This window comes from Eptesicus fuscus, chromosome 9 (assembly GCF_027574615.1).
Source record: "Eptesicus fuscus isolate TK198812 chromosome 9, DD_ASM_mEF_20220401, whole genome shotgun sequence".
In the NCBI taxonomy this organism is placed as follows: Eukaryota; Metazoa; Chordata; class Mammalia; order Chiroptera; family Vespertilionidae; genus Eptesicus; species Eptesicus fuscus.
In genome coordinates, this window is record NC_072481.1 from 10,562,249 (window position 1) to 10,576,332 (window position 14,084).

The 14,084-nt window shown below is 57.1% G+C and overlaps 1 protein-coding gene across 2 annotated transcripts in view; it reads left to right on the forward strand.

The window, feature by feature from the left end:
• The window catches only part of PAX7 (paired box 7), a 97,947-nt gene extending 84,658 nt beyond the window's left edge, over window positions 1–13,289 (forward strand). For both annotated transcript variants that reach the window (XM_054721038.1, XM_008148159.3), the window contains exons 8-9: window positions 6,095–6,341; window positions 13,174–13,289. In XM_054721038.1, coding sequence (XP_054577013.1) covers window positions 6,095–6,341; window positions 13,174–13,289 — 363 coding nt within the window. The remainder of the gene's footprint in view (window positions 1–6,094; window positions 6,342–13,173) is intronic.
• The last annotated feature ends 795 nt before the right edge of the window (window positions 13,290–14,084 follow it).

Sequence of the window (14,084 nt, forward strand, 5' to 3'; positions counted from 1 at the left end):
GAGCCGAGCCTGAGACTGGCGGCGGGCTGGGGGGGGGGGTGGGGGGGGCGGTGATGGTGGCAGTAGTGGGCAGGGACCTGCTCAGCTGCCATGATTCTGTGGTGACACCCTCCCCGAGTGCAAGTCGCTGCCCTTCTGGAACCTTAGTTTCCCGTCTGAAAACGCAGCAATCGCCAAGGCGCCTCTCACGTGTTCCGGGTGTGTGCGTGCATCAATGTGCGTGCGCATGTGAAATGTACTGATGAGTTTGAGCAAAGTGGCTGTGAAGGGTTTTCGTGCTGGTTTATTGGGGTTTCGATGAAAAGCTGTTTGGCCATCCAGACAGGTGCTTTTGAGTTGTCTCTGCTTCCTGGATTCAGGCGTGGGTCCCTGCGGAGCTGCGGCGTGGGCTGCCCTGTGTGGTGTGTGAGTTCTGACCCTCGCTAGACCTCCGCTGGAGACGTCACAGATCCACCGCCAGGGTCCCGTGTCCTTGGATGCCACCCCCTCACTATGGATGAGTGTATTCAGGCCAAAGAAGGGGTGTGGCTTGTCCAAGAGACACCCACCTGGGCCCCTTTCCCGAGAGAGCACAGGTGCAGCCTCTGCCAGGAGGCAGAGTAATCCTCTGGTCAGAAAGCACCCACTGTGTGCCAGGCCCCTTGAGGAAGAAGGGGTGAAAACAACATGGTCCCCAACAGGGGGCAGTCCCCTGAGTCTGTCCTCAAGTGGCCATTTCTCCCTTGAGCCAGGTCCCTTCTGAAGCAGGTGGGAGAGGAGAAGGGAGATCTGGCATTTGCTGAGAATCAGTGATGTGCCAGGTACTGACTTCATGTGCATTTACTCATGTCATCCTTACAGTAACCCTGCGGGTACTGTAACCATGCCCATTATACAGATGAGAAAACTGAGGCTCGGATGGTTAAAGAAATTGCCCAGGGTCACAGCTAGTCAGCAGCAGAGCAAGGATGCTCATGCAGACATCCTGGCCCCTGGTGCTTCAGGGAAGCCCCGCAGAACACTGATTGGCAGGTGCCCTTGGTGAAATTGCCGTCTGGTCCTCTCCTGGCGTTGCGGAGGCGGGGCTGCCGACCTGCCCGCTGCCCCAGTGGTCCTTGGCCTCATTCCAGTCCATCTCATCTCCAGGTCCAATGTCCTGACCTCATCGGTCTCAGCCCTGCCCCTCCCGCTCCCCTCTGCTTCCTGCTGCGGCCCCCACTCATCCACCCGAACCGGCCACAGAGCCCCGATGAGGGCGATCACCCCTTCTAATTGCAGCCTCGCTCCCAAAGCCACGTTCGGTTATCACAGAGGGTGCAGATCTCACAGCTCAGCCTCCTCGGTCCCAGGCCCTCCGGGCCAGCTCAGGAACGGAGGGAATTAATTACATTTTTCCCATCCCCTTCTTTTAAAGTAGGGGAGCGCCAGCGAGTCCCGGGGGAGGGGGCGGTGAGCAGAGGATGTAGAAGGGGGGCTGGCACGGGGCTCCCTCAGCTCCCACCTCCCAAAACCTGCAAGCCAGCGGCGGAAGGGGGGTGAGGCCGGCCCCTTATTGATTTAGTCTGGTGGAGGCTGGGACTGATTTAGAGCAGAGGGAGAGGAAGGGGCTGGGGGCGGGTGGGGGGCCCTGGCCGGTGGGGGGAGAGGAAGGGATGGCTGTCACTCAGCCTGACGGACAGCCGGGAGATTTGCCTTCAGATAAAGCCTTACAGATGTGGAGGTCGGTATTGATTTTGAGTTAGTAACGGTAACGTACCAAGAAGTAATACATTAGTGAAAGCAAGGTCACCGGGAAAAAGTAAAACCCACCAGGGAGAGGCCTTAACATTCTTGAGGGGGTAGATTACCGCATCAGACCCGGACTTCCTCAAGTTCAAAAGTTTGCAGGCTCCAGACCTCGGCTAGGCCCCTAGCGGTGGGCAAACGCCCTCTGCTTCTGCGCGCAAAGAGGGACTCCGGAAGTCCCTGGGCCGGCCAGAGGCCAGAGGGCCACCTGGGCTGCCGGGCTGTGCCGTGGGCTGCCGAGGGCCTCGCTCCATTCTCTCCAGCACTGCCTGCTGTGGGGAAGGCACAGCCTAGCGGTCAGGGAGACCTGGGTCCAAATCCCAGCTCTGCCACTTACTGGTTGTGGTATCATGGGTGCACCTCTCCCCCTCCCCATCTGCAGAATGGGAGCGATGATCTGACCGTCTATTTCCGTGAGGAGTCACTGCTCCCAGCTCCCCCCTCTTCAGCTGGGTCCTGTCCTGTTTGCTTGGAGGCTGCCATGCCCCAAGAGGGGGCTGGATGAGAGGGAAGCCCTTTGATCTCCAGGCCTCCAGGGGCTCCGGGAGAGAGCCAGCAGATGCGGCCCCGCCCCCATTCACACCTACCCCAGATGTGAATTTGATTTGATGTTCCAGGGCAAATCCCATTGAACAAATCTCATTACAGTAAGAGCTCCCTGGGCTGGAGCTGCTTCCGAGCTGTCTGTTAATGGCCCAGGGTCCGAGGCCTCCTGAGCCACTGGCACCACACGAGTCCCTCTGACTAAGGATTCTGGGAGGCCTTGCAGCGCTCAGGGGCTCGGGGTTTCCTCTCACAACACTGACCTTCTTGTTATTCTTTAAGCCTGCTGGGCATGTGCCCATCCCAGGGCCTTTGCACTTGCTGATGCCGCTGCCTGGAAAGCTGCCTGCTACGTCTTCTCATGCCGGTTCTTTTTGGCCTCGATATCATCTTTTTGGGGGCGGTCTTGCCTGACTGCTCCACATACGCGCCCCCCCCCCCTTATTTTCCTCCATGGCACTTATCAGTGTTGTGAATTATATGACTTACTTGCTTGTTGTCAGCCTCTTTGCTAAACTGGCAACTCTCGGAGACACGGAGTTGCTAAATCTCACTGCTGCATCTCAGGGCCTGGCACATAGTAGGTGCTCACTAAACATGTGTGATGTGAATTGCATGAATTCCACAGGCTTCTTCTGAGCTCATCGTATGTAACGGACACAATGTAGGCACTGGGTCCGCAAACATGGACGAAATGCGGCTTCATCCTGTCCTCAGGGAGTCACAGTCTAGTCCTGTCTCCGGCCCGGCAGGTGGCAGCCCTCCATGAAATGCCTGTGGAAGGAATAAAGGATGTCTTTAGGAAACACCACCGCTTGGTGTGGCTGGGATTTCAAGTGCAAGGTGGGAAAGGGCAGGGAGGAGCCGGGACAGGCAGGTAGCGGCCAGATCACAGGAAACCTTTGCCCTGTTTACCTGGAAGCACTGAGAAGCCACCGATGATGCCTGAGTGACAGGAGCGATAGGGTCAGCTTTGAGGCGGTTCCCGGGAGGTCCCTGTCTTGCAGTGGGAGTGGGTCTGTGTACAGTTCCTATCTCGTCCCCAGAACACCCTCATCCTCTCTCTACTCTCCCCCCCATCCCGTGTCTCTTCTGTGCATCGTAGTGATATTCAGGAGGAAGGGATTACCTCGCCTGAGCTGACACACCCTCCCGAGAGGCTCCCGGAGCCCCCACCCCCCGCCAGGAAAATGGGCTGTGCTTCCCCTGAGCCTGAGTCTGTTCTGGGGCCCAGGCCTCCTCTGAGGGAGGGGCAGGGGTAGTGTCTGCATGGGGGTGGGAATAGGATGGGTGGTGATGTTCTTGATTTAGTTGGAAAGTGAGGTCTAGGCAGGAACTTGGAAGAGAATGGGGTCTCCTCACTCCCAGGGCATCGTGAGATTCCTGAGTCTCCCCAGAGACCCCTGCCCCCATTCACATAGCAAATAGCTCAGGTCCAGGAGCCCCAGCTCACAGTCAGAAAGCAGCAAGCACAGTCCGATGGTGTCAGACGTCCTCACACCCCCTCACTACGGGCACCCCCTTTTCCAGAGTCCCTCTAGCCACCACCCAGCACCCTGTGTGGGCCCCCAGGACAGAGGCCTTAGAAGTGCATTCAGTGCAGAGAGAATCGGGGAGACCTCGGCTCCCTAAAACAGTGCTGCTGCACAAAGTCGCCCCGACACCTCCCGCCCAGACTTCCCCTCTCACAGACCCGTGCCCTGTGTCTTTGCCATCTCAGTGGGTGGCACACCATTAAGACCCCCCTAAATCCCACCAGCTGCGGTGGAGACAGGCCAACCCCAGCAGGCCCATGCCCTGGCCTCTGGCTCCGGGAAGGGGTGGGGGGAGGTGAAGGACAGAGGAGAGATGCCCCCAGGGCTGAGGGAGGTGTGTTGGGAGCATTGGGGGAAGAGTCAGGGATGAGGGACCCCCACCCCCACCGGTAGTTGCCCAGGAAACACACTGGCTGGCCCCTGGAGTAAGAACCTCTGAAGGGGTCAGGTGCCTGACACACCCTTGAGAGGCGGTCTCGGCATTATCAGGCGAGCAGGCAGGGTCTGGCCGGCTGGACTGGCTGTGAGATCTGGGGAAGCCCCAGCCCCTCGTGGGCCTCAGTTTTGTCATCTGAGAAATGGGCGTCATAGCTCTGCCCCACACGTCTCTGTAGGCCTCTGGATCGGGAGAGTCACATAAGTTGGTGGCTGAGAGGAGGGACAGTGGAGGAGGTGGGAAGAAGAGGACCGAGGAGCTGGGGCCGCTGACTCCTCAGCGCCTGCGCTGCGCCAGGCTGGGCTCAGCTTGGCCTGCAGCGCCCTCTGAGTCAGGGTCATCGTCAGCCCTTTTCCTCGGGATGGGCTGGTCACAGAAGGTAAGGGACACCCTGAGGCCGCACAGCTAGGAAGTGGAGGAGCTTGTGCCTGGCCCTGGCCTGAGGATGCAGATCCTGGCCAGGCCCCGGTGCCTATGGCAGGGACAAGTCAAAAGTGAGAAGGCGGACATTTTCAGAATGTCACAGGTCGTTGCTCGGATGCCCAGAGCCCACCATCTCCCGGGAGGCGGGTGGGGAAATCAGAGAACACAGCCACGTGCCCAGTGCGGATGGCAGCGTGATTCTTTAGACCATCAACAAGCCTGACCCCACCTGGCACTGAGGCCTCCCTCCCGTAAGGGGTGTCGTTAGCAGGAGGCCACCAGGGTCCTGGCCCTGAGGTCAGATCCACAAAGGTCTGCCTCTCCGCCCCCTCCCCTGGGCTGACCGGGGCGCTGTGGTCTCTCCCGCTGCAGGAATCCTGCTGCCCGCACCACCTCTCCCCACTCTCCTGGACACCCAGACACAGGTGTCACCTCTTCCAGAAGCTTTCCTGGGCCACCTGGCCCGCTGGGTGCCCTCCCCTGGGCTCTCACAGCCCCGAGCTGCCTCTGTAACAACCCTCATCACTCCACATCTTGACGATCTGTTGCTAGGTGCCCCCTCCCCCAGACCCAAACACTCTCCCAGCTGAGGGCCGTAGCCATGGCTCCTCCTCCTCCTCTGAGGTCCCAGGCTCAGCCTCAGTTCTGGTGTCATAGTCACCTTCAGTGTATGTTTGTTGAATGAATAAGTGAACACACCAATGAGTTAACACCAGGTCTTGAAGCGGAGTTTCTAGAAGGGAGCCTGCCCTGACAGTCCGAGTTGGCAGCACTGATGGTGAGAATCTGTTTGCTGGACCAGCTCCTCGAGGAAGTGGGTGATGGCCACAGACACCCCGGAGTGGCCAGAATCAAAGAGAGGGTCCGGGCAGGCTATGGTGGAGTACATTCCCAAGAGGTCACCAGGTCCCGACCAAAATCAAGAGCATAGCACAGGATGAGGGGTGAAGCCGGACAGGCCCAGAGTCCTGCTGAAACCCCTTTGTGTTGGAAGATGGGAGCATCCCAGTCGGATGGGGGGGCACAGGTCCCTGTGGTAGGGGAGCTCCCTGTCTGATAGGAGAGGCATAATTAGCGTGTTTGTTCATTCATGCATGCATGCGCTGTGCATTCACTCATTCACTCGGGCTAGAGCGGTGAACAGGCCCGCCGCACCCCCAGAGCTCTCAGTGGGGGAAGCCTCCGTGGGTCAGGACCTAACCACTAACCATCTCACCCACAAGGACAAGCCCACAGGTCAGCGGATCTCCCAGCTGCAGGGACCCCAAGGGCGAGACTGCAGCAGAGGCCTGCCCACGGCCAGCCTGGCATCGCCCCCGCACGCGCTTGCCTCTGCGGGGTCCTTCCAGCCCCACCCCTGCTGCTCAGCCCACGCGATGGTCTCTCCCCACAGGTGATGAGCATTCTGAGCAACCCCAGCGCGGTGCCGCCACAGCCGCAGGCCGACTTCTCCATCTCCCCGCTGCACGGCGGCCTGGACTCGGCCTCCTCCATCTCGGCCAGCTGCAGCCAGCGGGCGGACTCCATCAAGCCGGGGGACAGCCTGCCCACCTCCCAGTCCTACTGCCCACCCACCTACAGCACCACCGGCTACAGCGTGGACCCCGTGGCTGGCTACCAGTACGGCCAGTACGGCCAGAGTGAGTGCCCGGCACCCGGCATCCCCCCCCAATCCCTGCCCCCTGCTAATTTGTAGAGAGCTGGAAGGTGGTATTGGGGTGGAGGTGCCCATTTCACAGATGAGGAAATTGAGGTCCAGAAAGGAAGAACAGCTGTTCTAAGATGATGCTGAGCTGGGCCCCTGCTACTGCTGCTGCCTTATCTGTCCCACAGAAATAGTGTCATACAAGCCATAAGTGTCATTTAAAATGTCCAAGGAGCCACATTATAAAATGTGAGAACAGCACATTATTTTGCTGACATATTTTATTTTACCCATTCTATCCAAAAGATGATCATTTCAACATGTAATCCATATAAAATTATCAATGAACTGTTTTACATTCTTTTCTCCATGCTGTGTCTTTGAAATCCAGCCCATTTTCATTCAGACACGAAGTTTCATTGGGCATGCGAGACCCGCATTGAAATTTCACGGCGTTGACAACTGAGGAAGTCGTAGGCTGACACACCCAAGTTGTTCCAAATCTACTGCAAAGTTTCCCGGCCACTAAACTAAATTGAATTCCAGTTTTTAAATTTCAATTAGGTAAAATTAAATCAAAATGTAAACTCAGGTTCCTCAGTTGCGCTGGCCACATTTCAGGGGCTCCAATCGCCGCACGTGGCTGGTGACAGCTGGTGGGACAGTGAGCTGGTGGGGATCTGCCCCTTTTGCCCCCTGGCCACAGGGACAGCTGTACTGTGAGCTCGCTCCTCCACCCCCATCCTCAGCCTGGCTTTCCCCAAACCTGGAGCTGGCCTCACATGCCCAGCCCAGTCGCCATCCCCTTGGCACCTTGCCTGGGGCGGGGCGGGGGATGGCACATCCTCAGACCAAAAGCTGCAGAAGGCGGGCCCAGCCACAGCCTCCAGCCGCTGGACAGGGCAGCAGCAGGGCAGGCCAAGGGGGCGCCGGGAGCCGAGGTCACTGGCCGCCCCTCCTGCCCCACCTCCCGGCACAGGCCTCACCTGCTGGTGTCAAACTAATCAGAAGGGCGAGTGGCGAGAGGGTGAGACCTCCCAGCCCAAGGATGTCCTCACACCCCCCACCCCGCCACAGCCCTGGCCTGGCCTCACTGACCTCTGCTTCCTGTCCCCACACCAACCCTCTCCTCCTCATATGGCCTTGGCCTCCACGGCTAAATGAGGGCCAGCTGTGCTGCCTCCACCTCCCAGCTGTGTGCACGGCCCCCACTGTATGTGCATGTTTGGATATGATATATGTGCACACCGGTATATGCATAAGTGTGAATACGTGTTTTGGATGTGTTACAATTCAGGTGTGTGTGTCTGTGTGTGTATTTGTGAGTATCCCAGCATACAAGTGTTAGTGCACACATCCTTGTGCATAGGTGAGTATGTGTATGTGTGTGTGAATGTAAGTGGCACATGTGGGCATATGTGCACATGATTATTCACATGTGTGCGATTTTAAATGAGCATAGTGTGCTTACATGGTATGTGTTTTTATGCAAATGCACACGTGCACAGTGTTTGGACATGTAAACATACATGCTGTAACACATATTCATGTGTTTAAGTGTGCATTCAGGTGTGTCCATGTGGCTGTGGCTGTGTATGTGTGTTTGACATATATAGTGTGCATATGTTATTGTGTGGACCTGTATAAATATGTGTGCAGATGTGTGTGAGTGTGCAAGTATGTGTAACTATATGTACATGTGTAGACACATGCTCAAGTGTGCGTGTATTTGGGAGTATTTATGGGACATGTAGATGAAGTGTGCAGGGTATAAATATGGGCGCATGTGTACTTGAGTGTCTGCATAGGAGTGCTGTGTGCTCCTGTGTGTAGTTGTGCATACAGGCTTGTACACATGATGTTGTCTGTGTGTATCACTGTGTCTGTGTGAGAGTGTGTGCATGGGAAGCCAGTGTGTGTGTGTGTGTGTGTGTATAACGTGTGTGCATGTATGTTTGAGAGCAGGGTGCACACATGTGCATGGGGGGGTTTCCAGAGGAACCAAGGGCGACCCCTGCCCCAGCCCCTGTGCCCGGGGAACTGAGCGAGACACATGCTCTTGATAAAGAGTTTAGAGCCCCGGCCTGGGGCAGGCGTTAGTCACACCCAGAGCCCCGTGCCTGACTCCAGGGGCGCCTGCCCAACTCGGAAATAAAATTAACCCCAGAGTCAGCACGGGGAGGCGGGTGACAAGGGAGGGGGGATCAAAAGGGAAAGGGCCCAGGAGGCGAGAAAGGAGTGTTTGTTCCCCCTCTGCTCCTAGAAACTGGCTGGAGCAATTTCTTCCTCCCCCTCCTCCCTCCCTCTCCCTCCTCCCTTCCACCTTTTTCCTCTCTTGTCCTCCCAGGCCCCTCTAGCTCCACCCCTACCCCCTGGCTCCTCCAGGGGTAGCTCAGAGCTCCTCCTGAGTCGCATTCTCCAGCCCAACTCGGAGGGAATCGGAGCACAAGACCCCCCACCCCACAGAGGCTCCAGGTTAGGCTGGGAGGGGCCTGCGGGAAAGTCTGCCCCTCTTGCACCTTTAGAGTGGGCAAGGCACCCTGCTTCTCTGAGCCTCAGTTTTGCCATCTGTGAAATGGGGGCCTGGGGATTAGACTCAGTCTTTGCAAAGTTTGTCCATGGTAGTATCTCCCTCACCTTTGACATCCTGGGACCACTGAGGGATGCACTGTGTCCTCACTGACCACCTGCCCCATGTTCATGGGCAACCAAATCCACCTATGACTGGGCGCCCACAGTCCATAGGCGAAAGTCGCATGTCCCAGACGGCCTGTGTGTGCCCAGGTCCAACCTGTCATCTGCTCACATCTGTCCCGTGCCTGAGTTTCAGTCAACCAGGCACTGGGTGAAACGCATGGTCCTCATCCCACCCAAGGCAGATGTCATTTGTCCTCAGGTTACAGACACACAGCTAAGGCTCAGAGAGGCTAGGAACTTTCCCCAGGTCACACAGTAAGTGAACGGGGACTCCGGGTCTCCTGACTTCAAACCCAGTTCTCTTTGGCCAAACCCAAACTGGTCTAAGACACCTAATGATTCACACCTGGACCCACCTTACCTGTGTGTGGATTGACGTTCACAACTTCGCACCCACCTGCGCACGCTCAGAGGCACACGCACACAGATTCACTTCCATGGGAGTTTTCACTAATATGTGTGTATACATGGCTTCGAGGGATACATACAACAATGTGTGTGTGTGTGAAGGAGGGAAGGAGAAAGGACCACTTACTGAGCATCTACCCCTGGCCTGGCATTTCCTCCTCACGGCCCCCTGTCTAGAGAGCCTGGTTATTCCCACGGGACAGAGGAGGCAATGGGATCCCGAGAGGCCATTTGCCCAAGATCACATAGCACATACCCGTGTGTACACAGCCCCACCGGTAGCCCCGCCCTGGAGAGCCTCGCCTTCCGGTGTGCATGGTGTACACACATGGCCACACTCTTAAACAGCAGGGTACACCTCCTCTTCCTGGGCCTTGCGCCTTCCCACACCTTCCTGCCCTGCCCCTGGCTGTTGTCCGTCCATCTGTCTTTCTCTCCTGTCCCTAGAGGGGGTCGGGGTAGGGAGGCAGGGGGCAGGGACAGGGCACACGGCAGATTAATATGGCCCTGGTGTTCCCAGAGGCCAGGGCCGTACTAATGATGGGGCTGATAGAACGCAGAAGTGTGAAGAGAATTTTAATAGATCTGACAAGTCTAATAAGAATTTGTGTCTGGAAGGGTCCTCCTCTGGGGCCGCAGGCTGACAAGATGCTGACGGCTGAGATTTGTTTACGGGTTGGCATCACAGCCACGTCTCCTGCCAACTCCCGATTAATCTAATTTGAGACGTTTAGAGCCCAGGCGTGGGTACCAGGCAGAGAAGGGGAGACACGGAGAGACAGAGGGACAGGGAGGGCCGCTGACAGAAGCCGTAATGAGAAATGCCACAGCCCTGCCCTCACCGGCCCAGGCCGGACCCCAGGGAGAGGCAGGCTGTGCGGTGTTATGGGTGCCCTTGAAGTTGGCTGGGTCATCAGTAAAGTTTGGCTTCTCGATGTTTCCTTGCTCACCTTGACAGGGCCTAGGGAAGCTCCTACTGTGTGCTGGGCCATGGCTGGTAACTGGGAGAAGCTAAAGAGGAAGTAACAGAGACCAGAGGTGCAAACAGGACAGATTCAGGCTCTGCCATCTCATGTGCTGTGGGTGATTACTGGGCCAGCAATCTTTCTGTGCCTCAGTTTCCACCTTTGTAAAATGGGGACAGCTGGACCTAAAGCATGGAGCTGTTGAAAGAATTCAGTGAGATCATGTCCGCCTAGCACATAGTAAGTGCTCACAGGTGAGGGCTCTGGCTTTGTTGTTCTCATCCCTGTTGTCAAAGCCAGACCTTCCCGCCCCGTCCTCAGGAAGAACCGGAGAGGCTGGCATCCGAGGTCGGCAGGATGTGGAACTGGAGGCGTAGGCAGAGCCTTTGGTGACTCAGGAAACGTCACCTGACTTGGCCTCGCGCCCCTGGAATAGTCACTTACATTTCCTGGAGTGGAAAGTGGGGCCCACGCAGGATCTGGGGGAGCCTCGTACACTCTACACTGCTGTGCACATACCTGGCTGCTCTATAGGAGGCGCTGGGTGATGTTGGGGGGGCGGGGGGTGGGCGGTGGTAGTTAGGAGCTTGCAGCAGACAGCCTGGGTTTGAATCCTGACTCCACAACTTAAGAGCTCTGTGATCTTTCAGGGAAGGGCCTCAGTTCCATCTGTAACATGGGGATGATAATGCTCCATAAGCTGCTTAGAGCAGGAGCAAGCTCTTGGTAAATGTTAGCTCCTCCTCCTCCTCCTCCTGTTCCCATCGTGGCTCTGAGTTAGACCTCCTCATAGGGCGCACCCTGGAGCCCAGATAAGAGGGGCTCTGAGCAGCAGAGATGGTGTGGCCAGAGTTACAGGGGCCAGAGATGGGAGACGGTCCCAGGCCCACTCAGAGCAAAGGGCAGACCCAGGCAGGGCAGGTGGCCACCAGCACCTCTGCCGACCAGCTGGGAGCGTAAAGGCTGAGTGACCTCGGGGGCGACCCAGCAGCTCAGTGCCGGCCCTGCAGCTGGGAAGCCGAGGGGCACAGGGTCCAGCCGCTCAGAGGGGCCAGGGCATTAGCACGTTCTTTAGGAATCCAGGCGGCCACGCCCGGCGCCCTCTCTGCCCAGCATCTTAAGGCACCTTATCTCATATGATTCTCATAACAGCCCTGCAGAAGGCAGAATTGTTCTTTCCATGTTGTAGACAAGGAAACAGGTCTGCAGCAGCACGGAGATCTGCCCAAAGCCACGTGGACAGGAGGTAGTTGGGCTCCAAATTGCCCGCTTTCACTGTTGCCCCATCCAAGGTCACGTCTGATTACTAAGTCCAATCCGTGAGCCCATGTCTGCTGAGCTCGCTATGTGCCAGGCACAGTGCTAACCAACCCCTTTATAAGCACTTTCCCACTCAATTCTCACACCTCTTCAGCCTAGCGGTGTTATTACCCCGTTTACAGATGAGGAAACAGGCTTGCATAGGTGAAGTGGGGTGCCCAAAATTACACACTCAAAAGGCAGGCCCGGGATTGGAACCTAGGCCATTTGACCCCCTAGGCTACATGGCCTCCTCTAGCTCAAAGGCCCCATCACTTCCTGGCTCCGCCCACCCACCCCAGGCAGCAGCCCTCAACTTTGGGGAGGCATGTAGAGTTCCAGAGTCCCTCTTCAGGCAGGTGACAAAGCGGGTGGTGGGCGGAGCCTCGTGCTTCTAGTGCAGCAGTCTTTCCATCTTCCTCTGGCCTCTGGATTTGAGCGATCCCAGGGGCTGGATTGGCCACCGCCGCGGATGCCGGCTCGGGAAGCAGCAGCTTAGGAGGCCGTGCTCACATGCCAGTCCGATCATTTGGTCGGCGCTGATTTCTGCTGTAGCCTCAGGCAGGTACAATGAATACCATCAAGACAACATGTGCACATGCAGGCCTAGTGGTCAGACCTGTGCACACACACATACTCCGACACATGTACCTGGCCCAGGTGGAACTCGCCTGTACATAAGCATCCCCACTGTTGTTCTACTCATGCAGGTGCACATAGCTCACCCACATCTGTGTGCATGTGTGTGCGCATATGCAAGTACTACTCGTGTGTGAACATTCATGTTCATGCCCATTGCTATCTCACCAAGTTACTTATTTCCACTGTACACACACACACACACACACACACACACACACACACACGGACACACCCTCAAACTCTCCCCCTCTCCCCTGGGTGACCAGAATTGATAACTCTGAAGGTCTTGGCTTCCTGCATGTCAGGGCCCAGGCTCCTCCCCTGCCTGGACCCCTCAGCTCACCCGAAGAAACTACTTGGAGTTTTGAGTAAGTGGCCTTGCTTTGCCTCATCCGTGAGCTGGGTTCAGGGCCAAAGGAGACAGAAGGGCCTTGCCCTCCTTACTACCTGGGCTCCATGGGACTCACTGGACACCCCCATAGAAGGGATACGAACAGAAAGAGGGACCGGTTCTTCACTCAGCAATGTGCATATCCCCAGGATCTCCCTACAGAGCCCACGCGAGAGCTGTGTTTTTTATTTGGTGTTAAGTAAATATTTGCTGGGTGATTGGAGCGGAGGTGAGAGAAAGAGCTTTATGAAGAGATGGATGGATGGGTAATGGCTGGCTGGATGGCTGGCTGGACAAACTGATATATGGATGAATGAATGGATGGATATATATATGGGTGGATGGCTTGATGGATCGATATAGGACAGATAAAGGAATAGGGAAAAATAGCTTTAATTTCTAGGAGTTTCTTTTCTTTTTTCCAGCTGCTGTTGATTACCTGGCCAAAAACGTGAGCCTCTCCACACAGCGCCGCATGAAGCTCGGGGAGCACTCGGCTGTGCTGGGACTCCTGCCCGTAGAGACCGGCCAGGCCTACTAGGGCCCCTGGGGCGACTTGCCCCAGCCCAAGGCCCAGCTTCACCCTCACTGATCCCTGAACCTCCCAGCCTCAGTCCCCTCATCGCCCTGGGGTCCCAGGAGGCCAGGAAAGGAGCCCATTCCCTTGTGATAGCCAGCCCTCTGGAGGCGTGCAGCCAGCCTCGCGTGCACCTGTGGTGGGGGCCTAGAGTGACCCCCACCTTGGAGTCTGCCCCTTTACTTTGTCCCCAGGAGGGTTCCTGGTCAACCCACAACGTTTTCCCAGTCAAATCCTGTCACGGCCCCTGTGCCATCTGAGGCACAGAGATGGAAGCTCACGCGCATAGAGCACCATGAGCACCCAGAGGAGGGTGGGGTCTGGGATGAGGTCCTGTGGGTGCCCTGGCCAGAGGTGGAGGAGCGCACAGGCCACTCTCAGCTGGAAGTGCTGGGAGCCAGTCCCTCCAGGTGGGTCTCTGGCCTAGGGTCAGAGCCCCAGCCCATCCCTCCTCTGGATGGCGGGACTCGAGCAGAGCGGGAACCCAGCCCTGGGTTTTCCCAGGGGAGTTGCCCAGGAAGTCTGAGGACTTCAGGTCCCACCCCACACACCTCGATTGGGTGTAAGGGGGAATCTAGCCCAAGCAGGGAGATTGGGAAAACCAGGAAGAGACTTAACCAGGGGTGTGGCCATGTGGGGATGGGTCAGCAGTGACCAGCCCAAGATACAAGGACCCAATGAGGCAGCCAGAAGCAGCCGGCTCTTATACTGAAGCCCAAGTTCCCACTGTGCCCACCCCACGTGGGGCCTGGGGAGCCC